Below are 26,337 nucleotides of genomic sequence, written 5' to 3'. Positions count from 1 at the left end.
AATTTTTATCCCAGGCAATAAGTATCAAATGTGTTTTCGGTTTATTATTTATTATGTACTTTACGTTTATTCCATTTCATTGAAACGTACAGGAGTCGTTGCTGAACGATTTAGTGGGTTTGGTTAACTGATCACCGAATCGAAAAATGTGTCAAATATTAACTGTAAAACAAACACCTTCCACGTATCTGTAAACACGGACTGACCCGTTATCTAGTCAAACCGTTACTGGTAACCAATTTGCTAAACATTTTGGTGGCGCAAATTTTACTTTAGGGACAGTTGTATTTCAGGTGTACACACTGGCATAAATCTGCAATCAGTGAAGTGTACTCACCTGCACTGTCATTTAAAGCGCTCAGCGTATGACGCCATTACTAACTCTAATTTCGGGTCATGTTCATGCTGTTAAGATCGGTAAAACTGCGCAGGAGGTAAGGCTACAGGCGGACAAATTTGATAGATGACTTTAAAACGCAATACGATTATGCAAAATGCACATGTCATTGAAGCAGACTCGTTAAAATTGTCTGTGGCATACATAAAAAACCCCCCGTATAACTGTACACTACGCTGAACCGTTTTATTGCGTTTTCCTATCTGATGTTTAAAACGTGCTGTTTGACGTTTTAAATACCGCTTACCCTCTGCACTCAGGAGGACTCATTTGAAAAAGTAATGAAAAACTCAGTGCGAGCACCCCTGCTGAATGCGGTTTAACTTAAATAATAAATATCAAAATTAAAGGGGGGAAAACAGTTTATCGCTTATTCTCGAATGAATGTACCCACATTGCAGCGACTAGCCTAACAATGATTCGCAGGTGGATAATGGCTCGCTGATTCAGAGACCCGGAGAGCGTTGTTACTACGTTAAATAAAAATGTATCACCTTTTCCAAATAGGCCTACCCAGCCGTTCTCTCTACCGCTCTGGGCCTATCCAGTTGCCCTGTTCGCCTGTACCATTCACTAGCTTCTCACTCAACCTCCTCCTACCTGACGTGCGTTAACGTCTCCCATTCTCCAGAAATCCCGCTGAACTGTCTGCTCGCAGTTATTTGACTCGTTCTAACGAGCAGACGTTCAAAGACATACTTATGCATGTTTTCTCTTTGAATGATTTGAAAGGATACAATGCGGCTGAGGGGGACCGTCGTTACCGTGGTTGTTGGGGCCATATGGAGTTTGGCAGTTACGGACGCAATCGAACCGATCAGTACCAGTTTAGCTGTCGGTATGGCAGCAGCACTTACGGGATTTCTCGCAACATACCAGAATATGTTTTATTATTTTCAAGAATGTTGCCATCCAGAGTGGATCTCATACAATAAAACAGGTATGTTGTCCACAAATAATTTTCCTGACTGTAAAGTGTTTCCCTGGTTTGGATTTCCTGAACAGACCCATGTTTTGATCTGTTTGGTTCGTAATAAAAATTCATGGATTGGTATAAGAACACACAAATATGTATAAAAAAAATAAGTCTGTAAGTCATTATATGTTTGAATTTTGTGAGAAAGAAAGTTTCGGGCTAAATTACAGAAGAACACACAGTATGGTGAACACACCTCCTATGCCATACTTCCTGTGTCGCAGGAAAAACACGGCATCAACAGTCCGGAAGCGGTGGATGTATGGCATGAGCCAACAGACAACGCAGACGTTATTCTGCCTTGTTTTTAAAACTGTGTTTTCAACGAAAGGATAGATGACTTAGTTAGTTAACAATGAAACAAGTGTACACGACGTTTTTGAGTAGTATCTTGGTATGCAGTATTGTCGTAAATGCTTTTGAACCGATTTCTACCACAATCATGGTTGGGGCAGGAGCCGCTGCTTTAGGGAGAAAACTCTATAACTATTTATATGAAACATGTGATGAAAACTGGATTGGGTTTAACGCAACCGGTGAGTGACCCACTAAACATTCAGAATCATTTGCATTATAGTATTTACACCTTTGCGAACAACACTACTATGGAAATAAGCCAGCTGTATGAAGAACGTGAGCGCCAACGGACCCTGAATATTTCAGTTTCGAATTCCCTGAAACTAATACCTCTGGTACTGTCTCGCACCCCAGTCCGCAAGTCTTTTTTTCTCCGCACATTTTTAAATCAGCCCTGCACAAGGACATCTGTTTGGATTTTTCAGTTGTTCATTAAGCAGGGCATTGTAATAATCAGATGTGCTAGTAGTGCAGTATTAAAACAAATGTATAGCACAGGCAGTCCTAGAGGTCTCGGTTGAGAAATAATGCGGTGTGCGTATGACAAGATTTAGCAGCAAGAGACCGTATTTCTGTCAGCTTGCATTCACCTGTAGAATTTATATAGACGTGACACCTTCTTGCAATGAGAGGAATAGTCATTGAGGCAATTGATCGCCGTTTTCCCCACAAAATTTCGTGATATTCAATCAATGCTGTATCCCCCTCACACTTCAAAACGTTTAAAGGACACGAACACAATCACCACAGCTGTTGAATGGGGTAGGGTCAAAGTGTTATATCTAACAGACACGGCCCATAAACAGTCACTTTGACTGTTGCGTAAACAACTTGCCTAGGCTTAACGGTGAATAAATATGCTCCAATGATTACACATTTAGTTACTGAAAAGATATTTTTAATCTTGCAGTAGATTAGTTGGCCCTGGAGTAAAACAGGAACAACACCACCACCACCATTAAATAGATATCAGCTGTCTAGTGATTTCTGGGTCTGTAATTCAGGCATAGTCAATAAACCTGATTCTATTCTAGTGGTCAGTTCAAGATGTGTGAACTTTTCAAAGAATGAACTTCTCGTTTTCTCCGTCATAGTCTTACATTAGTACAACACTGAATCTTGGCCTTTCGTTTGCTGTGATAACTCATTTTCAATGCTTTAAGAATTAGTATCCGTATAGCTGGGAGTAGGGGTAATATATGATGTAATATTTGACATCTGACCAAGCCAAATCTTTGCCTCATATCTCTGCATTGTGCTACAAAATGTATGCCACTAATACTTCATGACCAACTGATGTCTTACAATCTTATACCCGCTCTGTGCGCAGGCTTGAAGATAGACCTGGAAAAACGGTTGTTTGGTCAGCATGTGGCTTCGCAAGTGGTGCTGAAGGCTGTTACAGGTTTCATGAACAACAAGAACCCGAAGAAACCACTGGTCCTGTCCCTCCATGGCTGGACTGGCACTGGAAAGAACTTTGTCAGTCAGCTGATCGCTGAGAACATTTACCGTGAGGGAATGGGCAGCAAATATGTCCATCTGTTTACTGCCACCGCTCACTTTCCCCATGAGAAGAATATCGACATTTATAAAGTAAGTTCGATAAAGATTTAAGTGTAAGCTATGTTTTCCTTATATAACTAGTGCCTTGGGATTGTACTCACAATTATTACCTCAGTATCCACTGAATACAATATGATCCATATTTGAAGAAACTGTACCTCACATGAAATAAGAGGGTCATTTATAGCACAAACCAATATGTGGTGTAGTTGTTGTTGTTTTTTTTTTTTGAAACTGTGATTGTAACACTCAGTCTGAACCAGACTCTACAAACACACACACACAAACACTGACAAACCCACACCCACAAACACAGAAAGAACATACTCCTCTCTGGGTCAAGGTATATGAATTACTTTTGGATTCCATTATGTTGACGTTTCAGTAGAAGTGATAGTCTAAACTCGATTTTACACTCTATGGTGCTTTAGACTCCACGATTAGGAGTCTACAACGGGCTTAATCCCTCTGCTGGTCTAAGGGCAGAGGCTATTAGAGACAGTGGTTTCTTAAAGCACCTGTATAATTTGCACTTTTCATACAGATTTTGTAACAAAATACTGATAGGGTAAAGCTGTTGTCTAATCCTTCATGTCTCTGTGTGAACTCGTATGTGTACTTATGTGTTGTTTGTGTACTTGTGTGCACACATGTGTTTTGTGCAGTCACAGCTGCAGGAGTGGATCAAAGGGAACGTCACTAACTGTGCTCGCTCCATGTTCATCTTTGACGAGATGGATAAGATGCTCCCAGGTTTGATTGACAGCATCAAGCCATACCTCGACTTCTATGATCAGCTGAATGGAATTTCTTACCGTCAGGCAATCTTCATCTTCCTCAGGTCAGCTGAGTTTACTGTGCACTAGTGCATTTCAGTACTAAATGAGCCAAAAAAAATCTGATTCCTCCATTCTTAAATTACATCAGTTTGCCTGATTTTGACCCTTTACTGGGATTTAGTGTTTACACATAAACTAAACTAACCGGGCAGTCCGTGCAAGGTTACCAAGCTACAAAATGTCCTATTTTCAAAATATAATGTTCTGGAAAATGTATGGAAGGAATTCATAGTATAGCAACAAAGGGCTGTGCTAAAACTGTGGCATTAAATACGAGTGTCCTTCTTTCAGATCCATTACAGCAGGGGGAGCTGTGGGAAGGGGTGGGTCAGAGAAGGGTTAGGAGGGGGTTAGAGTATGACTGCTGGAATGTCTTGAGACTTGGACAGGGTTTTGGCATGCTGGCTGGAACTGTGATGGGGAAACTGTTGGGAAGACACTGACATAATGATTGTAGAAGCCTAAGAAAAGTTCCAGGCCCTTTTTGTTTGTTGATGTGTGTTTGTGTTTGCGTTTCCATAGTAATGCTGGAGGAGAGAACATTGTAAAGGTGGCACTGGATTTCTGGAGCGCAGGAAGAGAACGAGAGGAGATTGAGCTGAAGGATCTAGAGACGGCGCTCTCTCTCTCTGTCTTTAACAATAAGAAGAGTAAGTCTGTCCATTCATTTTTAGATAGCGGCTGTTGGTTTATTCGATAAGGCTTTTACAGTGACTGTGGGGTGCAGCATTTATAACAGTCAGGTTTTGCTCCTGATATTTAATATTTTGTAAATTGATTATGTGCGTTTTTTCTCATTTGGTTAATGTCCCTCTTTCTCCATGCTTCTCTCACACTGCTTTCCCTTTATTTTACCCTCCTCCTCCCTCTCTCTCCCTGCCTGCTCTCTCCTTCGGTATCTCTGTAGGTGGTTTCTGGCACACCAGTCTGATAGATAAGAACTTGGTGGATTTCTTTGTGCCTTTCCTCCCTCTGGAATACAAACATGTTGTACAGTGTGGAATGGCTGAGATGGCTGCCAAAGGCCTTCAGCCAAATAAGCAAGTGGTGGACAGAATGGCCACGGACCTGAACTACTTCCCTAAAGAGGAGAGAGTGTTTTCTCAACAGGGCTGCAAAGTAATCTCCAGCAGACTTGATTTCTACACCTAACGTTACCCAAGCAAGGGAAGAACTAAGATATTCAGAAGAGCAAACACTTCATGCACTTTCTTCAAAGAACTGCCCCTCTCAGAGAGAGAGAGAGAGAGGGAGTCCACTAGTTTTTAAGAAGGGGGGGCGGATTGTGGGATAAAGGAGAGAAAGAGAATGCTTCACGTCACTTTCCACCACCCCCAGAATGTCATTAACAGTACTGTGATTTACTGTAAGATGGACAAAGACATTATCAGTGATGTCACAACCAACACCACGCTTGGATTGGAGGGGGCTGGGGGTTTGAAGCTGTGGGTGCTACCCTTTTTAACCAATCAAAGCATCAGTTTTCTTTAAAAAGTTTTTTTTTGTCAAGGACATGAAAATGAATTCAGGGAATAAGGATGGATATAAATATGGTTGTAAATGTCAGCTGAGTAAATTGTGCATTGTGGTCCAGTGTAGAAAAATGAATGGTAACTGTAATAGGATGAGAACACTGCCTTAAGTCAAAATGTCCAAGACTTAAATATCTGCCTGTTCTTTATCATTAAACAAGAATAATTGAGTTTTTTTATATGTTGATTCCTTACAGGCCAGTCTTAAACAGGCAAGACCCAGTTGACTTTTCTTTTCATAGACAAATTGTTCAGGTAGTGGAGCACACCAAAGTTTTTTTTTTCTAACAAAGCTCCAGTTATTGTAATTAATGTATCCTACCCTCTGTACAAACTATGGTTTTAAATAAGGTAAATATGCAAACAATAGAAATACAAAACTCTGAAGTGGACCTCTAGTGATCCAAATCAGTTTCAGATTTCTCCATGAATGAATATGTGACTGACTTTGTGCATGTATTAGCTGAAATTAGAAGATATCTGAATCCAAAACTGGTGCCAATGTGCTTCATAAACTGTGAGAATACTTGAAGGACTTAAGATTTCTTTTTTAATTAAACTGGGGCAAAAAGTATTCATATGATTTCATTGTCAACCTGAGTGGAAATTTCTGAGTCTATAAGCATTTCTATAAGAAGGTGGCTGGCTTGACTGTTTAATGGAGAATTCATTTGTGTAGCCTTTATAAATGTCACTGTCAGACATGAAGTAGACCTGTAATGAGACTGTAATGTAAGTCAGTGCTCGGGCCTGTTTTCTCAGTAATCCAGGTGTGTGATCTGTACGTGGAGAGGCTGTAAGAAAGCTGATGAGTCACTCAGAGTCTGAGTGTTCTGGTTGGCTCCCACCTCTGTCTGTCATGGTTTTTTACCGATTGCACTTCATAAATAGAGCCAAAGCTGGCTTTTGACCGCATGCTATTAACTGTGTTTTATTTCTACATACAAAAGAACAAATACCACAAAAAAAGAACATAATGGAAATTTTATTTATTTGAGCACAAAATAGAAAAACCTTCTTCCTGTTCCAGGTCTTCCCTTAGGTTGATGACATAAGACACACAGAGGAATTCTGCTGCATTCAATCCCTTCCTTTCTGTTTAACTTTTCCACGACCACATGCAGCCTAGCCTGTGAGGCAATATTCCCGCATTACTGCTGCAAACTCCAGTATTATGAGTCGGATTCTGAGAAAACGGATGCTGTACATCAGGGCACAGTTCATTAATGGTCTATGGAACTCCTTTTACACCAATAGGACAGCGTTAATGCAGCCATCATTCTCTGGGTTGTTCGTCACCTGGGCATATTTACCTGTGATAAAAAAAACAAAAAAAACCCCACTAATCTTAATAATGGCCACATCTTCATCATATATATGTGTTTACATGTCATATAGGCTCTGAGCATATTTACACATACACACATATACATGTACACATATTAGAATCTTTTTTTAAATTCAATTTTATTATTTATTTTATTTTATTAATGTCATGTAAAAAGAAAAAAAAAATTCACTGACCCCAAATGACCTTTCCTCCTTGTGTGACCAAACCCAGTTCACTGACATTGACCTCAACGACTGTTCCCTTAGTGATGACGCCTAGCTGTGTGTAGAGGGGAGAGGAGGGGTTCTTCTTCACTCCAAGAATGGGCAGACAAAATGTTGCCTTAAGCTCGGGATGGGTAACATGGGCTTTCTTAAAACGCAGACCCTGAAAAGAGACAGAGCGATTTTGTACATCTTAATATGAACAGTCATCTCAAAGAGTTCATTAACATTTGAACACCCAATGTTACAAACAGGCAGCGGTAATCAGAACAAAGAGTATGAAATACTATCAATTATCAAATACTAATGCTATCTTCTATCAAATAACCATAATTACAGCTAAAAGACTGAGTATTAATCATACCATGGGTCTGATGAAGCGTTCGTATTTGGGTGGTTTGCGAGTGAAACCGTCTCCTACGAAGCAAACTTTAGTGACCATTCTCTTCCAGGCTTTCTTCTGTCTCTTTCCTGTTCGGACCACCTTCAAAACCTCCGTCTCTCCCTGAGCACGGACTTTGGGTAATGGCACTTCCCATTTACCCTATACCAACAGACACACACACACACACACACAACAGACAAAAAGACAAATGACCTTTTTTAGATCTTGCATTTAACAAATAATTAAAAATTAGCACAGAATACACAGTAGGGCAGTGTAATTCAAATTTGTTGACACAGTTCATAAAAGTATCTGTGGTAAATTTACGTTTGTCCTATCAGTTTTTAATTTCACAGAGGATATATTCCATCCTAGTGACTCTGTGCTTAACTGAAGTTTCGTGGCATGATACTTACAGCTTTCTCTTTCCTCTTCTGTTTGATCATGTTAGACAGGACTTTGGCACGTGATTGCCCCTCTCTGTCCAATAGATAAGCTGGCACTGCCCCTTCTGGAGTTTTATCCTCATCCTTCTGTTTGCTCCTCTTCTGTTCATGCATCTTAATGCTGGGAGACACACACACACACACATAAGTGCCCAGAGTGCCATGCACACAGGGTGCAGTGAGGGTTACGCACATCCTATGAGCACATCTTCAGCAGAATGTGATGATCTGTAAAATTTCTTTTCGTCTCTCTAGGTATATCTCTCTCTATTCATCTATCAATATAGGCTAAATATCCACAGTAAATAGAGAGTTAGCGATGGAAAAATACGCTTATTGTAGCTAATCCAAGTCCTGAGGAGTCTGAGAATATTAGTTGTAGGTGTGGTGCGTCGCCACTGTGACAAACTCCTGCAAGACTAATGTAACCCGATGAGAATATGCTCCGAGATCTATTTATCTAATTTTCTATCTATCGATCTGTGAAACTAAGCTGTGCTCAGCTGTCTCCACAGCAACATGTAAGCAGCGTCACTTACGTTTTCTTCATCTGGATCTTTTCTGCATGTCTCTGTTTGTGGTAGAGTTTAGCCTTCAGACCGATCATCTTCTTGGCTTTGTGCGAGCGCTCGTGAGCCTCACGGCTCTCCTTCTTCCTCTTTCTCTCATGGTGGTCGAGCCTGTAACCGTGGCGTTTACGGTGTAACTCAATGTGCTCGTTCTGCGGCTGTAGATAGAAGGAGTCACAAATGTTCAAGAAATGTTCATTAGCTGAAAACAACATACCGGTGAGCGCTGTCAAAATGAACTATTAAGGTTAATACTTGTAATCACTGTGTGTATTCACGCAAAACCTTTTTTTTCCAGTAGTAATACAGAGCTGGGAGACGATTGTGTATGATTGTCGATGTTGATACACATCAACGCCCCTCCCCCCCCCCACAAGGTGGGACGTGTGACGTCTGAGCTACTCAAATACAGCTAGACGTCACATCTGGTAGCAGTTTTTTTAGAGATTATGACGGAAAATAGAAATCGATACTCATTTCTTCCTTACAGACATATTTCATACCATATATCAAATAAACTATCAATAGCTGCTCACAGCCGGCCAGAGCCAGACTTAAGTTTGGTCATTACTATCGATGAGACCCAGAGCTACAACATTAAGAAATGGACTAACATTTACACAAGCCACACTAAACCACATAATAAACCCATGGCTTGAGTTAAATGTAATCGTATGTCCCATGATCATATCCCATCTTATCCCGTTGAATCACAATGCCACATGGCCTGGTTGACACGCTGGGCTAGCCTACAAAGCTAGGCTAAGACTTGAGTTAACAACATCACCGTGTTTGTTCATAATCAGGAGAAAAGGGGACTACTTACCATGTTTTATGTTGGCCTCGCGTATTCAGATAAACTTGATAATGCTCTGCGAGCCGACCCGGGCTGTTAAATACGTTTTTTTTTTTTAGGTTATTCTCGGGTCGGGTTTGCGATGTTATTTTCCCAGAGCCCGTGATGTTAGAGGAAGTGCATACGTAAAAATCTTCCGTATAAGCAGCACTATTTAAGCGAATTTCCAATAAATCGCCCTTCTCCCCACAAAAAGGACATTATTTTAAGATATTTATTTTTATTTCACTAAAAATATTTGGAAATCCAATATTGGGAAATATAGCGTATATTTGTTTTTAAAATTACGAAAGTCGGAACAGAATTTTATATATGCAGTTCTCCTTCAGGACCCATTTTGGAGTGACAGTGTTGTACGGCATGTCTGACGGTCCTGCTGTAAAGAAACCAAAATTGTCCTCAAAAGAGGTTTGTTTCATTTCATTAATGTGAATACGCAGTTTGATATATGTGTTTGTGTTTCACATCTGTTTAACAATATGTCAGTAAGATATGAAAGTATCATATATTGCGAAATTGTTAGTTACTCTCTCCCTGGGTGAGAAACCTCCTGTATTTGTGTTAATGAATATGCTGAACATCATCAGGCAGTTTCGTTTCGAATAATTAACAAATTAAGATAATTATTATTTTCAGGGGGAAGAGAGGGTCGACTGGAAGAAATGGAAGAGCGAAAGTGAGTGTCGATAACGCAACAAAATTCCAACTGAAAAAACCTATGCCTTAAACATAATATCTGATAATTGACACCGATTTGTTTAATCGGTTTGGTTTAGTTAATCAGTCTGAAAACGTTTAAATTATTCTGAAAATTCATCCGGACATTGATTTACCCATATATATATATGTTTAATGATAGCATTTCTCTGCCGTCTTAAAAGTGTTTCCCCGGTACTAATAAGTTTGACTTGCAAATATCTTCAAAGATTTTACGTTATTCATCTTGCTACTAAAAGTGCATGTGGAAATACAACGATTTGCAGCTCATTTATGATAGGGATGTAGCTTTAGAATTTGCGAATGTGTGCAGTAAACAATTTTAGAAATGTTGAGTGCGGCAAAAGTATGTCGGATGATGGCAATTTTCTTTCTTTCCTTGCTGGCTGAAATGTCAGAAAAGGAAGAGAAGAAGCGACGGAAAGAGGCCAAACTCCTCCGACAGTTGGAGAAACAGAGTCAGAGAGAGGAGGAGGAGAAAAAAAGACAGACTCAGGAGGAAGAAAAGAAGTGTAGAGGTAAGAGGCTCTTTTTTTAATGTTTTCTGATTGAATTACGATACTTCTCTTTGCAATCCTGCATTCAGACTATGTGAGTTTAAGAATTTGTTTTATTTTATAAATATATCCTGTTATCCTTAAAGACAATTAAAGTGGTTTAACTGCAGCAAAGAGCCATTTGACTGTATAATACAAATCTACAAATCACAGTATTGTGTGGTTCTTTACGTTAAAATTGAAGGCTTTAAAACGGTGTGGCCGTTAATTTTCTGAAATGGAAAGAAGACCAATGGGTTTCTCAGAGAGACAATAATGTAACAGGGTTTCAGGTAAGAGCAGAAGCTGAGACAGAGTGTGTCCTGTTTTCTGTGTAGGACATGAATACACAGTAAGTGTGTGTGCTGTCTCTTCTGTAGGACGTGAATACACAGTGAGTGTGGCGTTGCCAGGGTCAGTGATGGACAACGCTCAGTCACCAGAGCTCAGGACGTACTTGGCCGGACAGATCGCTCGAGCGTGCGCGGTGTTTTGCGTAGATGAGATCATTGTTTTCGATGAACAAGGGGAAGAAGCCAAGTAAGAGAACACGTTTTGAAAGTCAAAGTCTTTATCACTACTGACTTTTCCAAGGCTTAGTCATTGGGTTTAGTACTCCTTCCTCACTGTAGAGTTTAATGTTCCTTAGTCTTAATCAAGGCTGAGCTTTACTTCACATTGTATCCATCAAAGCAGTCTGTTTTAAAAAAAATTAATATATGCTCTATCCTCAAAAAATCATAGTCATATACAGTTAATATTTTAAAAAATAATGTTAGCAGTATCATAATGAGGTTAAAAGACATAAAATATGAAAAAAACAAGCTAAAATATGCTAAAATAAATAAATTGGATAGATAAGGTTAGTGGTGCTTTTTAAGAGAGTTAGGCTGTTTTCTGTCTATATTTCTTTCTATCTATAAATCCATACTTCCATCTACCCGTATGATATGATTAGGTTGTATCAGATAAATCTCACTGAGTAAAGTTGTTGTTACCATTGTGATGATAATAATCTTCCTCTTGCATTGGTGGAACCCGGCAGAACCGTTGAGGGAGAGTTTAAAGGGGTCGGGAAGAAAGGACAGGCTTGTGTCCAGCTGGCCAGGATCCTGCAGTACCTGGAGTGTCCACAGTGAGCACTCTTTAAGTACCAAAATATGAGACGTAGAAAATGTTCCAAAGTTTGATGGTGACTGAGGTGAAATCATATCTGTCTCTCTTGATAGGTATCTACGGAAATCGTTCTTTCCCAAGCACCAGGATCTGCAATTTGCAGGTGAGTTTGTTCCGCCGATATTACAACATAATTTTGTGATTTTATGGTTTTCTTTACCTCTCACTGAATCATGATTATTTTCTGATCGTTTTTAGATTTTTGAGTTCATGTCTTTAAATGGTGTGTGTGTGTGTGTGTGTGTGCGCGCGCGCTTGTCTGTGTGTGCGTGTGTGTCAGGTCTGCTGAATCCTCTGGACAGTCCTCATCACATGCGCATAGATGAGGAGGCGGAGTTTCGTGAAGGCGTGGTTCTTGACAGGCCAAGCAAAGCTGGAAAAGGATCCTTTGTCAACTGTGGGATGAGAAAAGTGTGTGGGTTTTTCACTCTCTCTCTTTCTCTCTCTCTGTCACTCTATCACTTTATCAGCCAAATGCAGTTTGTTTAAGTTTTGCTGTAAGGTCAGGAAATAGTTTTACTTTTTTGTCTGAGACTTAGAACATCTCTCTCTTTGTCTCTGTCTTCCCGTCTCTCTCTCTGTATGTCTTCTTCTCTCTCAGGTATTAATTTGATTCTCTGACATACAGAGAGAAAGTGTGTGTGTTTTTTTGTTTTTTGTGTTTTGTTCTGCTATGTGATTCATGGGTGTAGCTATTTGGAGAGCAAACCACAGCCTCACCCTGTTTCCTTCCTGTAGGAAGTTCAGATCGACAAGCAGCTCCAGGCTGGTCTCAGAGTTACAGTTCAACTAAACAAGAACCAGAACTCAGGTACACACACATTCTCAGCCACTCACTCACACTTACACACACAGGTACACACACATTCTCAGCCACTCATTCACACTTACACACACAGGTATGCAAACATGAACAAACAAACAAGACATGAAAATGGATATTCCTGTTTTCTCAGAGCAGAATATGCTGTGTGTGTGTTTTACAGAAAGCAGAGTGTTTAAAGGAACGGTTGTGGCTCCTCATGTCCCCCGCACACAGAGAGGGCTTTACTGGGGCTACAGTGTGCGACTGGCCCCCTGTCTGAGTGAGTAACACCCATCCATCTCCCTCTCAGACCATCCATACCTCCATTTATCATACCCTTTTATTAGGCCCAGCCAGTTTCAAGTGCATACGTTGCGCGTGTTTGTGTGTCTAGGTGCGGTGTTTACTGGATGTCCATTTAAAGAAGGTTATGATCTGACCATTGGGACATCAGAGAAGGGCAGTAACAGTGACCACAACACTCTCCCTATGTTTAAGTGAGTTCTCTCCACTGCCAAGGAACTGTTTGTTATCTTAATTAGACAGTATGTAATTTACTTATCTAGCTCCTCAGGTGAGCTTGGTCTACACAGGGAAATTTACACATTAGTGGATAATGCTTATTTCTCTTTTTCTTGGTTTAGGATTTCTGTTCGTAGCATGGGATCATTGTATGATTCTCATCCCTCTCTCCCCTCCTCTCTCTCTCTCTCTCTCTCTCTCAGGCATATGCTGGTGGTGTTTGGAGGACTGCAGGGTTTAGAGGCGAGCGTTGATGCTGATCAGAACCTTGACGTGTCTGATCCTAGCGTGCTGTTTGACCTTTACCTCAATACTTGCCCGGGCCAAGGCAGTCGGACCATCCGCACTGAGGTGAGAGACAGAGAGAGAGAGAGAGAGAGGCAGGAATAAGAATGGAACAAGAGGATGAGAAGAGAGAGAGAAAGAGAGAGATAGTAGAGAAGAGTGAGAGATGAGGGGATAGGGAGATGGGTAAGGGAAGGACAGTAAGGAAGGGAGAGGTGCAATAAGACAATGAGAGAGATTTTACAGAAGGTTTCTTTACACTCTGTGTATGATGAAGGAGCTTTGTGGAATAAATAACTTGAGTGTGTGTCTGTACTTACAAACACATTGTTCATCTCTTTTTTTAAGACCTTCCTATTCTCATTGTTTCAGTTTTGCTTTGTTTTTGTTTTCCCTGCAGGAGGCAATTTTAATCTCGCTGTCTAGCCTCAGACAGAAAATTACTTCCCTCTTTCCTGACCAGGCCAAACAGTGACCACAGAGAGTGACCTACCACAATGTCTGAGGAGGCAGCTAAGGAAGACAGATAAAACTGTTAAGTTTTATCTGTTGAATAAAATGCAGCCTGAGTTTTCAGAAACCATGAACTTTGGAAAAAAAGAGTTGCTATTGCACTGTTTTACTGAGAATCCATTTTGTGTCAAAATGTGTCATTTATAAAATTTGTTATTTGATATGGAAGAAATGATATGTTGATATAAATATTGGTTAAACGTGAGTGTAAACTGTATATTTACAGTAGTCAAGTACTTTCAACATATGGTTGACATGTCACAGATTCACAGCCTGAAGATGATTTGCTCTTCACAGTGTCACTCTGTTATCATTTCCCCCTTTAATCCTCCTTGAGGACCATATTTTCCAACAGCATTTTTGTCAGTAATTTGAAACTTTCATATCTGTGTGTTGTATTACATTCTGTATCTCACTTTTGTTCTCATTCTCATGAATCAAGAGAAAATGTCCAGTTTGCACTTTCAAACAAATGTAATATTTCCTTAAGACACGCATGTACAGAACATTCATAAAGAGAGAGAGAGACAAGCACAGCAACACAAACAGAAGCAATAATGTCATAATTCTGCAATAATTATAATAATACATTCATTCATTCATTCACTCTAACACTCAAGATTCATCATATTATCATACCTTAGGTTTCAGTAATCCCCCACATAGCTCTGGTGGTGTTTTGCAGAGACAGTGAATTTGCTCTGAAGTTGTAGTAGCATTTCTGCTGTTCTTATTTGAATGGGAATTGTGCTGATGCGTCAGCGTCACAATATGCTATACATTCCTCTCAGTCGGGAGACAGTTTGCCAGGGGAGGTAAAGACCCAACAAAGGCAACGTTCAATGCGTCAGAGTGGCCAAACTGATGTCCTTCTACAGCATTACCCTAACCACTATTCACTTAGCCCTCCTCCATTCAAAGCACAGTGTCTGTAGCAGCCTCTGAGAACATACACACACATACACACACACACACATTCTCATGTACAGAATCACAGCAGGAAGCTAACTGCACTATAATGCTTTGTATAGGTATCAGTTTTGCTCATATGGGCTACAGGACATATACACTCATAATAGTGATTAGTATAAGTGATAATTTAAGATTGTACAAATATGATCTAGAAACAGCTGTAACAATGAGCAGTGCACAGAATGTCAGCCATATATTAAGAATTTGTAAAGAAAGAAAGAAAAAAAAAACAACGTGAATATGCAAAATAAACACAATTGCAGTCTGTAAGTACACAAAGGTGCTTTTTGACTGAAAACAATCTACAACTATGTTAATCATTTCAGTCAGTTACTGTGGTACAATGCTTTCTTAACTTAATACTTTTTCAAAAACATGCATTTTTTTAACCTTATTCTTATGGGGATATTTTTTAAAAACTGAAAATATTATAAACATGTAAAAATACATCTTTAAATTACAATCCAGAGTTGTGACTGTTCCAATATATACAAAACATTAATATTTATTGAGTTTTCAACAGTTTCCCTGGTGAGTATCTTAAAAGTGTAAGTCTCATAAAATTACACAAAACCTATTATCATCTTTAGTTTTGCTAGTTTTCAGAAATGGTAACTACCAACATTCAGTCTCAATCCAGAGGCCCCACAATTCATGAGGGAAAAGGCTGAGAGGGGTGGAGTCACACTTATCTTCACGTGAAGACAAACCGTCCATAAAGTAGCTCCAAAAATATTTTACTACTAAATGACTTGTCTGCTAACATGTAAACAAAAACATAATGGAGAAACAAGTTATATTTGATGTTACTGAACAGTGGGAGTGCTGAATTTGAATAAATAAATAAAATGACAGTTTCCGATTCATTCACCAATTTCTGGTGAACTGTGAGGACTAGGCAGGTGGAAGGCATCAGATTATTATAATATTAATATGCTTGTTAGAACTGTCTAAAAGATCTTTAGTTTGGAGTTGACAGCCTTACTTATACCTATCAGGTTATGTATGCTTGGGAGAGGGGCTGTAGGACAGATTGTGTAGGCAGTTAATATAAAGTTGTAGTAAATGTAATATTCTTACATTTTATTTTTGGAATACAAAAATCTATATTTTCTTGATCCCTTTTTCTGTCATCCAAGCTCGGATAACCTGGCTCTCTTTGTTTCTGTACTCAGTGCATGAAAATGGTTCATTCTCTAAAAGCTGCCATTTTATTTCCCTACTGTGCTATCCAACATGGGTGTTTTGTTTTTTTTTTGGTTCAGTTTCAAAACGGTGCAGTCTAACCTGTGCTGGGTGTGTGTAAGTGGGCAGGCATTTTGGTTCCATTTCAGTCTCGTCTGGTGAGCGTGTGTCTAAGTGGGAAGCCATTTTAGCTCAGTTTCTCACTCCAGTTTCACCAAGAAGGATGAGTGAAGGTGATGTTGTAGAGCTTGGCCCAGCGTGAAAACACGTGTTTCTCGGTGATGAAGCGATGATGGTTTCCACGGCGACCCTTCTCGTTCTGCAGGTAGGTGACACACTCATCTGAACCGCGGGGTTTGTAGTAATGATAGGGCATCCGTTTGGGCTGAGGCCTCTTCCTAATAGCACCATAATAACACATTTAGAAAGAGGACAACCTAAAGCCCCTTTCATATTGAGAAAACATGATTCTGAGCACCATTAGATGAGGCAACAGGACTTCCTTTGACAAGTGTTGAAGATGTTACAGCATGTTGAAGATGTTACAATAAAAGTTCCTTTTTTTCCACAGGGTATGTTAACGGCATGTGAACTAAGTGTTTTCTGCAATGTTCCTACATCCACCATTTAACATCACAACCCCCTGAGGTCACTCTGGCGGCCACAACATGCCTAGATCAAATCATGGCCTCAAATGCAGTTCATCAGAAATGAACAGATTTACTTTCACATTTATGTATGTATGTGTATGTGTGTGTGCATATGTGTATGTTTGTATGTATGTATATATGTGTGTATGTATTTATTTTTTATTGTCATCCTCACTGTGTATAGGTTACAATATGATCAGTTTTATAAGGACACAGAACAGTATAGTATAGTATAGTATAGTATAGTATAGTATAGAAGAGGGGTCCAGTGTCCCTTTTTTCTCTTACCCACAGTAATTGGGTGGTACCATCCCATATACCTTGATGTTGTCACAGATCTCTATGGCGATCACCACTGTGAACCAGCCTGTGCTCAGCCACGACTGAGACTTCTGTCTGCAGTAAACACAATGGTACAATGTCTGCTGTTATGAAGAAATATTATTATTGTAATAAACATTACCATGCATTTCTTTACAGACATACAGATATCAACAACAAAAAACAAACCAAACTCAAAAACAAAAAACAAGCCAAAACAACAACGGATTATGAGAGACCATTAAAGATTTTACTTCACCATTTACCACTCACAAACAATAAGCCTGCTGGTACTAATGTTGTCAGCATAATTATCATAATATAATTAAAACATTAACAAGATCAGGAACATTATGCTTTAGGTGGGATGCAAAACGTACACTTACTGAAAATTTAAAAAAAAAATAAAAAACCTACCAATTCTGCTCAGAACAAACAGGAAATGCAAAAAATATATGTTCAAGCCCTGCTTCGTCTAGATAATTATGTGATATGAATGAAGTGAATGAGAGTTTACCTGTCCCTGCCAGTCTCTCTCTGGAAGAGTGAATCAAACTTGTGCATCTTGCTTGGTGTGATGGTGAATATGGAGATGTTGCTGTAGGTCCTACTAACTCTCTGGATGAGCCGATATAACGTCCCTTTAGCATCACGCCCAATCTTGTTGGGTGGTCCCCAAAAGATGATTGTCAGACCAGAGGAACGGTTGAAGAATTCAGCGGGTTTGCGTACCACCCAGAACACACTGGAATGGGCCACCACACGCAGGCTGGTTCTGTTCCCTACGTCAGACTCAAAGCCAGAGGTCGGAGCATCATTCATACGGATGACACATTCTGTCTGATCAATCTCCTCTCCAGCCCCACTGCCCAACACATGACTGGAGCTGGTTACTAATGCACACCGTCCACAGTGCAAGGTCATACTCTACACGCACACACACACACACACACACACACACACAGACAAAATCATGATCAAATGTACGGAACTCTTCTTATCATTATCATCATTATCGCATAAAAATACATATAATAAAATAACATTTAAAAAATCAATTAAGTCACATTCAAACTACAAAACTGTAAAATAATATTTAAATTATACAAATAAGAGTTAATTTAAAGTCTCTAATAAACAAACACATTTATCTTCTACCAGACACAGACAAATGCATCTTTAAATATATTAACACTCTAGTATAATACTATTACTATGATTATTACTGTATGATTATTACAACCAACAAACACACACACAAGAGAAAAGAGAAGATCAAGTTTAAATATAGGTTTGAATTGAATTATAATATACTATAAGCATGCACTTACAATCCAATAAAGGTTTCAATGGGAAACACGAATAAACAAACAAAAATCTCAAGTTTATTTCACTGGGGAGGACAATCTAATTAATTTCAGCTCTTGTGTCTCAAAGGTAACACGTGTGGGACAAAAACACACACACACACACACACACACACAACTAGGGAGGGGCTTGTGCACACATGCAACACACAGAGCATTCGTGAAACACACCACACACACACATATGCGCACACACACACACACATGCACGCACGCACAAAACATTTGTGACACCGCTCACAACCTCTCTGACTGCTCTAATGCGTTTATGAATATGTGAGACAGATGTGACCTGCTTATAGTTCTTCACTATGACCTCACTACGGGGCCAAAAACACACACTTCACATCTGTTCACAAATCTGACTCCAGCAGTTTATAAAAACACCAACCAGATATAAACCTCATGCAACATTCAGCACAAATTAAAGCCAAGATTCTTTACTTACTTCAGTACACTAATCCATTAATGTAGAACTTTATGTAAATTATTACCTCAGACTAGATAGACTGCTGTAATAACAGCAGTTTAACCTAGCTTAACCCAAACCTCAGAACAAAAAACACCCCACTGTTCCTCTCTCACATTAGGTCATTCAATGGAGCCAAACCAAACTTGCAGGTTAGCCAAACGTGTGTTTTTGGGTAAGGGTAAAGGTCAACAGTTATCCTTTGACCCCTGAGTATTTACCTTGTTGCCATAAACAGGGACATAACCCTCCTTGCCTGCCCACTTCTTGAGGTTCGTGTTTTGGTTGTGATGGTGAATGTTCACTGATTTAAAGGGCACATATAGATCATTCCCACTGTTAGAGCTGTAGAGGATGAAGAGGGTCATCAGGAGGAAGACTGCGCCAAAGATCACCATCCGCTGGCACTGCTGCCCTTGCTGGTAATGACAGAAATCACGGAACACCAAAAAAAAAAAAAAAGAATGGCATAATGACAAGGTCACCATGAAACAATACTTCTGTCTTTAAGTATTTAGGTCATTTAAGTATTCCCAGATGTGTTCTTCAGTTCTTTGGTTTTTGATTGACAGCTTTTGTACACTTTTACAGATTTTCTCATCGTCTGGAACAGGATCTCACTGTTTCAGTGGAGTCCGAAGTTCAGTTCTATTCCTTACCTTATCCACCAACCTGAGTCCCATTCTTCTGCTCTTAAACCCGAATCACATATTTTAGTTTTAAATCTTCGCGTCTGGAGAGAGAATGAGCAAGCGCGTGTGAGAGAGACAGACAGAAACAGAGAGGCAGCAACAACAAGTGCGTAAGGGATGGATCAACGCAATTTCCATTCATCCACTACCTACACTCCAATTCTCACATTGTAACTTATGATTGGGGAACAAAGGGGATGTTTTTCCTTCCTGGAAATTATCGTGGGGTCTTTTACAAACATTATTCAGACATTCACATTTATTATAACCAACACCTGAATATATATATCTCCCTCTGTTTCTCTAATTATGGTAACGACAGCTCTCCCATGCTCTTATCTTCGCGGCTTTTCCCTATTGATTCGTGTTAACATATTACCTGTAAGTGATGGGTGAAAATAGTTATAAAGTCATACTATTAATTTAGGTGACATTAATCTCTAAACACGACCACATTCGAGCGAGGTATTTTCCAAGAACATACGGAACCGCGCAATGCGATCTGTGTACAGTTTAGTCTCGAAGCTGTAAAATGAATTGTGTTGTCTGTTGTTCTCAATGAGACAATAGGGTTGAATGTCTGCACATTTTACCACATTATTGATCGCACTATCTAAACAAACAGAGCTTTTTGCCAGGAGCCTAGATATGCCTGCGCCTCAAAGGTGTTTCCGTCTCTGGCGTTCGTTGACTCGCCACGCACGTTCACCCACGAAAAGCCGTGATGTTTGAGCCTCCACCGCAAAGTCGTACTGCGAAGACGACCAAGTGACTGCTCGAATTTGTCCGATTACAATCTAAACCCCGGACCATTATCGTTGATTTACTCACCAGCTTGATGTCTGTCCGGCCTATAAACCATCAGCATTACTTTTCGTGCTGTAGATTTGTTCCCCATGTTTCTGCACCGTTAGAGGTGGGGCTTGACTGCGTCATTGAGCCGCACACGCACACACACACAAAGACATGCATACTGCAGTCTTTGCTGTCAACTAGGCGACTTTTACGACGAAGCTGTTCAGAGAACTCCATTAAAATAAGACACAAGGCAGAAACTAGGCAACGTATGCAACGTTACATGTAGTGGGGTTTTTTTTTGTGCATCTACATTTATCTTTGATTATGTTATTGTAGTAACCTAAGGACATGTCCACACATTTCCGCAGTGTTAAAACATCCAAATACTAATGATGAAAATAATGATGAAAAGTTAGTAATAGTTAGTCATTGTAATCCTTTTGTTTTCACAAACCAGTATTATCACACATGAACAAGACCAATTCTGATTTATTCGAAGTGACCATAGAATAACAAAAACCACTGAGAATGAAACATTAAGACCACAGCAGTTTGCTAGTGCCATAAAGTGCAATTCATAGATGCATTACCTATTGAATGCAAGATAAAAACAAACAAACAAAAAAAAAACCCCAAAACAAAACCCCTACATCTTCCAAAAGCTCATAAGCAATCTTTGGAAAAATCATTTAAGTGAAATAAAAAAATATTTGATATTTTAGTTTCATATAAAATGTGTTTATCCCTCACAATCCCATACATATGTAAACAATACAGAAAGAATGGTAAACAGTTGCAAAGTTAAGGCTAAACAACATGTGGTTTTAGAAACCCAGATACTCATTGTATGAGTGTTAAATAAGGGGGATACAGCCATATAAATGTTGCATTTTAAAATATGAATTTGTACACTTAACGGTGTGATTTACCTATACATACACAATAATTCCATCACAACCAAGAGATCCATTAAATGGAAATTTCAGGTACAAAACAGAGAAAGCCAAGCCAAAATGCTGAGGAACATTTGGTTGTAAGCCTACAGTACTCAGGAGTTACTCAAGAGTGTTAGTGTTGCTTCCTCCATCTAAAAAATAGGGGCTTGTTCAGCTTGAGGTTCCAGTTTTGGTGAGATGTGGCTCAACTTTAGTGAAACAGTAAACCTCCCCCTGAAGGCAGCAGAATGATTTTTACTAGCAGCAGCCTTAGAAACTCAGCAGTACTTTGGCCATCTGACCCCAAAGGCTAAAGGTTAGAATGATGAAAACAGAAGGTGCCACTCTAAACTAAACCTGAGATGTTTAAGAAATGCGATGGATAGCACTAAAGCACACATACAATGTTTTAAAAAAAACTGTGCGTAAATTAAAGTAAAAAAAAAAAAAAGTAATAAAGTCTAAGAGCGATGGAGCAGTACGTTTAACAAAAGTCCTGCCTGACAAACGAATCAAAAGTGCTTGTTACCATGGAAACCAGAAGACACTGACATGGCCACTCATTCCAGATTGGAGAACAGAGACCAGATGGAGTCAAGGGTGTTCGTACTGCTTTTGAAATAAGATAGAATGGGATGTAGGTGTAGGTACCATTGGGGGATAAGGTTGCATCCTTGGTGACCAGGTGCGTGAGTGGGTGTGCATGGACAGGGTCAGGGTTGGTTGCTTCTGCAACCAAGCAGAGTGCACTCAAAGGCTGTCGCAAACATTTCACCGGTATGGCAGTGGTGTTAGGGATGTTGTTGTTCCAAGGAAGTATGAAGACTGAAACTGTAGCTGTAGAAACCGGGTAAAGGGAGAAGTCATATTGTCGTGGCAGTGAAGCAGGGCAAAAGGTGTACTTTTGTTGTCATGGTAACAAGATAGGTTGGAGGTTGCTGTGGTGATCAGGCAGTCGTTGTGGCAATGAATCCTCAGTAAGGAGTGTGGCAAGCTTTATGGGTATTGCTATGGTGACCAGTTAGGGTATGCGAATTGGAGTCTCCCCTGCGAGGCCCAGCGTCTGTAGATAGATTTCTCTGTGATGAAACGGTGGCCTCCACGCTTTGCCCGCTCGTGAACGCCATACATCATACACTCATCCAGACGAGATGACTCGTAATAGTGGTACGGCACAGAGGTGCGATTGGAGTTACTATAGACACACACACACACACACACACACACACACACATGCAGGTCAGATTAATAAAACTCATGATCACCAAGAACACTCATTACTTTAGCTGCTTTACTACATTCATAGAATAGAATAGAATAGAATAGAATAGAATAGAACAGAGCAGCCCTGGGCTTCTTTGTGTATATCCAGGCTACTCTTTTAGCTCTAATCCTTTCGACACGTGCTGAGTATGAACATTTCAGCCAGATTCTCAGTGTCATCATCTTTCTGGGATGATATCGTGTACACTTCTCTATCTCTGAGGGATGACACTGTGCATGCGGCATATGTCATTCTGTCACCTGCAGTAGGAGCCATCAATCATCCCATAAACCAGAATACTGTCACACACATCCAGGGCCAGAATCATGGTGAAGAATCCAGTACTGAGAAATGCCCCTGATTTCATTCTGAAAAAAATACAAAGTGTGAAGTGAGAGAGAGAGAGAGAGAGAGAGAGAGATAGAGATAGAGAGAGAGAGAGAGAGAGAGACGCACACAAAGAAAGGACAATACGGTGTGGCAGAAGAGCCAACCACAGTGACTATTACAGCCCAAAATATCAAAATAACAGCAACTGACAAAGAATGACTACAAAACCAAGAAATATTCGGCCTTGCCACAGTTAGGACAGATCTTCAATTTCTTATCAGAATGTCAAATCAAAGAAAAAAAACACTTCAGCACTGCTTCGCAATGACTAAAAAACACACACTCTTACTCATTATAACGCATGATTTGGAAATCTATTTTTCCTTTTCATAACTGCTCCCATTCTTATAGTTATAACTGCTTGTGGGGTTGTTCCTCCTCCATCTTTACTCTAAATCATTAATCGTTATAGTGGCCCATTATCTGTCATAGTTTAAGATGTATTTTCAGTTGTAACCAAACTCTTACTTGTACAATAGTTAATATTTTCACAAAACTACAACTGAATATGGCTATGCCAATAAAAGCTCTTGAATTTGAACTGACAGAAAGAGAAAGAGACGGGGGCACAGAGAAAGAGAGACAGAGAAAGAGAGAAAGAGAAAAAGAGAGAGCTAAGCTGTAAACAAGCTGTAAGTGCCTTGTGGGTGAGTTGTGTACCTGTTCTTGCCGGTCTCGTTTTGAAACACGCTGTCACAGTACTGGATTTTCTCATGTGTAACCACGTAGATTCTCACACGTGGGTACTTCATGGCCAGTTTGACCAAAGCATTAAAAACACGCCCCTTCCCATCCTGCCTCATATTTCTCTCAGGACCCCACACCACATACAAGGTGTCTGCATCATGCCCGAAGAAGTATTCCTCCTTCTTGAGCAGATGAGGAACACTGGTGTGTGAGACCACACGTACAGTTGACCTGTTCCCAACATCCGCCTCAAACCCACGAGTGGGCGCGACATTCATCCGAATCACACACTCCTGTCTGTCAATCTCACTACCACGCCCAGAACCCAGCATCTGTCCCGAACTGGACACCACGGCACAGCGAGTACAATGCAGATGTAGAATCTGAAGAAAGGTCAGAATGCGCAGAAAGACAATAATGTTAATAGACTGCAGCTATGTAAATGATGTAATTAAAATATAGGTATGGTCAATTACACCATAATTAGATTTCATTTAGTTTAGTTCTACAAATTTAGTTTAATTGTAATGTTACTATTATAACATATTACTTATTATGATGTCTGCAGTCCCTCTGATCCTACTAATAAAGGGAAAAAAAACTGCTGTGTGATAAGTGTTTGTATATTGTACAGTTAATTTATAATACATTTAAAAAGGAGGGTACAATCTGGGGGTACAAATACAACATCAGGGTTATGTGAAATGCCATCATTTTGGTCAGGATTGAGATTTCATGTGGCCATTATAACATGGCATCTCCAGTGAACCACCTCTGTCCAAATTGATCTGTACGACTTGATAGCTGTAAGCAATTAAAGTATAGATTTGATCTGTCTTTGTCAAAAGCATATGTAATATGACTTAACAAATTACAGACTGCCAGTAAATGGTGTTAAAGGAAAGATTCAGCGACTTTATTGTATTCTAACCTTAAAAGTACTCTATAGTCTAACTCTGTAGCTTTGGAACTCAGTTAAGTGTGACAGCTGATTTTCAGGACTTCGGTTATTAACATCTTAATAACTGTAAACAATGGAAGTATATAAAGATGTGACCCATTCCTTTTAAATGATCTAAAATTTTCCACCTGACAATGAGTGATGAAGATTTTACCTGCCCCACTTGTCCAGGGGACACCCTCACATAACCACGGACACCAGTGTTCACCATGGTAACCCCGGACATGGAGAGACGACTGTACCATAGCAACAGGGTGAGGGAGAGCAGAAGGAGGAAGATCCAGCGGAGCCTCTGAATGAGAAAGGGCAGTATAGGCGCAGAAGTGACACAACAATAGAAACAGGAGTTCCATGTGCTGTATCACGTACAAAAGTTTATCATTAAGCAGTTAGCTGTAACACTCTTAACCCATTATTGCCGTTTAGATAAAAATGAAGTTACCCGCGATGTCATATCCAGAAGCTTGCGGCTCCTACCCTGGGGTTCGACGAGATCTGAGCATCACGGCATTTCTGCTGAAGAAATAAATAACGTTCAAGACAGTTGGTCAGTTCTCATTGATTGAAACTGTATGATAAAATGTGATAGTAATACGACAGCAACTTTTTTTGTGAAGCCAAAATAAAGACACAAAACATCGAGTAGAGCATTTATGCCACCATTCGGCCGACAAATTCACGAATTCCTCAAATGTATAGGGGGAAGTAATAACATATGTCTATCAAAGTCATATTAAATATTTCTGATGAAAGGAATTATGGGTCAAATTAATTATTTATGATGAGAGTAATTGTTTGTAAACACAATTAAATTAGCTTATAAAAATTAGCCTGCTTACATGTCGTCGGGACGCTGATGTTTGTGCCCCGCCAGCAAAATCAGCAAATTGACTTTGGTTCCGGCATTGACATTGCAGGCTGCAAGTGCAGGTGAGTATACTGCTCTCTAACCACCAGCCTCTATTCCAGGCAATACAAGGACGTTAGTGCAGATTTATCCCTGATTAACACTAACCCTCACTGATTTCCCAATGACTGGGAATATATCTTACTCTTCTTAGACATCTTAGTTATTCTTTATACACTTTTTAAATGTAATTATCCATATACTGAAAAATTACATACACCACATATACAAATATCTGAAATATCTAATATGTGGGCCTGTAAGTAAGCTCTATAAGTATAGAGCCTATTTGCAAACGCGGTAACGAATCAATCAAGCCAGAACGCAACTGAACGAGTATAATGAGCTACTGGTCACGTTGAGGCTATTTTAAATGTGTGTTAATTACAATCAAATTATGCTCAGAGAGCTGGGACGTGACGATCACCATCATCCTCATCATCACTACCAACTTCGGCAGGCTCCTTTTATAGTCTGACTCTTGTAATCTGAAACGAAGATCCGAAGTTTTAAACATGCCACTAAACTGTCAGGGCTATGAGACCAAGAGATCCACGAACTTGTTTCGTGTCAGCACATTAGACTAAACTCTAAACACTAATGTCAATAAAAGAGAAATATAGACAGACTTTTTCGGATATTATGAGGAAAATAACAAGCAATGTTGTATAAAACAAGCAAATATACAATTATTTTTTGCATAGTCAA

The 26,337-nt window shown here is 39.7% G+C and overlaps 5 protein-coding genes across 5 annotated transcripts; 2 read left to right on the top strand and 3 right to left on the bottom strand.

Annotated features, from left to right (window-relative positions):
• Positions 1–266: 266 nt before the first annotated feature.
• tor1 (torsin family 1) lies at positions 267–6,534 on the top strand. The gene is made up of 6 exons (XM_030769643.1): positions 267–434; positions 1,130–1,337; positions 3,061–3,326; positions 3,962–4,137; positions 4,658–4,785; positions 5,043–6,534. Exons 1-6 carry the CDS (start codon positions 366–368, stop codon positions 5,285–5,287), a joined length of 1,092 nt encoding a protein of 363 aa, XP_030625503.1. The 5' UTR covers positions 267–365; the 3' UTR covers positions 5,288–6,534.
• A 102-nt stretch (positions 6,535–6,636) lies between these two features.
• Positions 6,637–9,584, bottom strand: nsa2 (NSA2 ribosome biogenesis homolog (S. cerevisiae)). The gene is made up of 6 exons (XM_030768589.1): positions 9,448–9,584; positions 8,592–8,779; positions 8,023–8,173; positions 7,586–7,765; positions 7,192–7,384; positions 6,637–6,980 (listed from the first exon to the last, which is right to left on the bottom strand). Exons 1-6 carry the CDS (start codon positions 9,448–9,450, stop codon positions 6,913–6,915), a joined length of 783 nt encoding a protein of 260 aa, XP_030624449.1. The 5' UTR covers positions 9,451–9,584; the 3' UTR covers positions 6,637–6,912.
• Positions 9,585–9,837: 253 nt separating this feature from the next.
• On the top strand, positions 9,838–14,055 carry spout1 (SPOUT domain containing methyltransferase 1). Its single transcript, XM_030769655.1, has 12 exons — positions 9,838–9,885; positions 10,114–10,153; positions 10,593–10,712; positions 11,111–11,270; positions 11,776–11,865; positions 11,960–12,009; positions 12,187–12,317; positions 12,645–12,717; positions 12,893–12,991; positions 13,106–13,208; positions 13,437–13,584; positions 13,919–14,055. The coding sequence occupies exons 1-12, from the start codon at positions 9,838–9,840 to the stop codon at positions 13,991–13,993; spliced, it is 1,137 nt and encodes a 378-aa protein (XP_030625515.1). The 3' UTR covers positions 13,994–14,055.
• A 2,344-nt stretch (positions 14,056–16,399) lies between these two features.
• st6galnac6 (ST6 (alpha-N-acetyl-neuraminyl-2,3-beta-galactosyl-1,3)-N-acetylgalactosaminide alpha-2,6-sialyltransferase 6) lies at positions 16,400–19,681 on the bottom strand. The gene is made up of 5 exons (XM_030769304.1): positions 19,655–19,681; positions 19,217–19,414; positions 17,677–18,086; positions 17,127–17,234; positions 16,400–16,586 (listed from the first exon to the last, which is right to left on the bottom strand). The coding sequence occupies exons 1-5, from the start codon at positions 19,676–19,678 to the stop codon at positions 16,400–16,402; spliced, it is 927 nt and encodes a 308-aa protein (XP_030625164.1). The 5' UTR covers positions 19,679–19,681.
• A 2,747-nt stretch (positions 19,682–22,428) lies between these two features.
• On the bottom strand, positions 22,429–25,238 carry st6galnac4 (ST6 (alpha-N-acetyl-neuraminyl-2,3-beta-galactosyl-1,3)-N-acetylgalactosaminide alpha-2,6-sialyltransferase 4). Its single transcript, XM_030769476.1, has 5 exons — positions 25,165–25,238; positions 24,877–25,014; positions 23,735–24,144; positions 22,945–23,052; positions 22,429–22,615 (listed from the first exon to the last, which is right to left on the bottom strand). Exons 1-5 carry the CDS (start codon positions 25,174–25,176, stop codon positions 22,429–22,431), a joined length of 855 nt encoding a protein of 284 aa, XP_030625336.1. The 5' UTR covers positions 25,177–25,238.
• Positions 25,239–26,337: the final 1,099 nt, after the last annotated feature.

Source organism: Chanos chanos, chromosome 3 (assembly GCF_902362185.1).
Source record: "Chanos chanos chromosome 3, fChaCha1.1, whole genome shotgun sequence".
In the NCBI taxonomy this organism is placed as follows: Eukaryota; Metazoa; Chordata; class Actinopteri; order Gonorynchiformes; family Chanidae; genus Chanos; species Chanos chanos.
The sequence above is the reverse complement of the archived record's forward strand: the minus strand, read 5'-3'. Positions and strand labels throughout refer to the sequence as shown.

What these genes read in the sequence shown, in the direction of transcription:
- tor1 (XM_030769643.1), top strand. Translation starts at nt 366, where the DNA reads ATGACGCCATTACTAACTCTAATTTCGGGTCATGTTCATGCTGTTAAG. An exon ending in TCGGTAAAACTGCGCAGGAG is followed by an intron (nt 435 to 1,129) that starts GTAAGGCTACAG and finishes ATGATTTGAAAG; the next exon opens with GATACAATGCGGCTGAGGGG. An exon ending in GCAATCTTCATCTTCCTCAG is followed by an intron (nt 4,138 to 4,657) that starts GTCAGCTGAGTT and finishes GCGTTTCCATAG; the next exon opens with TAATGCTGGAGGAGAGAACA.
- nsa2 (XM_030768589.1), bottom strand. An exon ending in AAGATCCAGATGAAGAAAAC is followed by an intron (nt 8,174 to 8,591) that starts GTAAGTGACGCT and finishes TGTGTCTCCCAG; the next exon opens with CATTAAGATGCATGAACAGA. An exon ending in AGAAGAGGAAAGAGAAAGCT is followed by an intron (nt 7,766 to 8,022) that starts GTAAGTATCATG and finishes CTGTTGGTATAG; the next exon opens with GGTAAATGGGAAGTGCCATT.
- spout1 (XM_030769655.1), top strand. Translation starts at nt 9,838, where the DNA reads ATGTCTGACGGTCCTGCTGTAAAGAAACCAAAATTGTCCTCAAAAGAG. An exon ending in CAAAATTGTCCTCAAAAGAG is followed by an intron (nt 9,886 to 10,113) that starts GTTTGTTTCATT and finishes TATTATTTTCAG; the next exon opens with GGGGAAGAGAGGGTCGACTG. An exon ending in GAAGAAATGGAAGAGCGAAA is followed by an intron (nt 10,154 to 10,592) that starts GTGAGTGTCGAT and finishes CTGAAATGTCAG; the next exon opens with AAAAGGAAGAGAAGAAGCGA.
- st6galnac6 (XM_030769304.1), bottom strand. Translation starts at nt 19,678, where the DNA reads ATGGGACTCAGGTTGGTGGATAAG. An exon ending in TCCCTGTTTATGGCAACAAG is followed by an intron (nt 18,087 to 19,216) that starts GTAAATACTCAG and finishes GTGTGCGTGTAG; the next exon opens with AGTATGACCTTGCACTGTGG. An exon ending in AGAGAGACTGGCAGGGACAG is followed by an intron (nt 17,235 to 17,676) that starts GTAAACTCTCAT and finishes TGTTTACTGCAG; the next exon opens with ACAGAAGTCTCAGTCGTGGC.
- st6galnac4 (XM_030769476.1), bottom strand. An exon ending in AACGAGACCGGCAAGAACAG is followed by an intron (nt 23,053 to 23,734) that starts GTACACAACTCA and finishes TATTTTTTTCAG; the next exon opens with AATGAAATCAGGGGCATTTC. An exon ending in ATTGATGGCTCCTACTGCAG is followed by an intron (nt 22,616 to 22,944) that starts GTGACAGAATGA and finishes GTGTGTCTATAG; the next exon opens with TAACTCCAATCGCACCTCTG.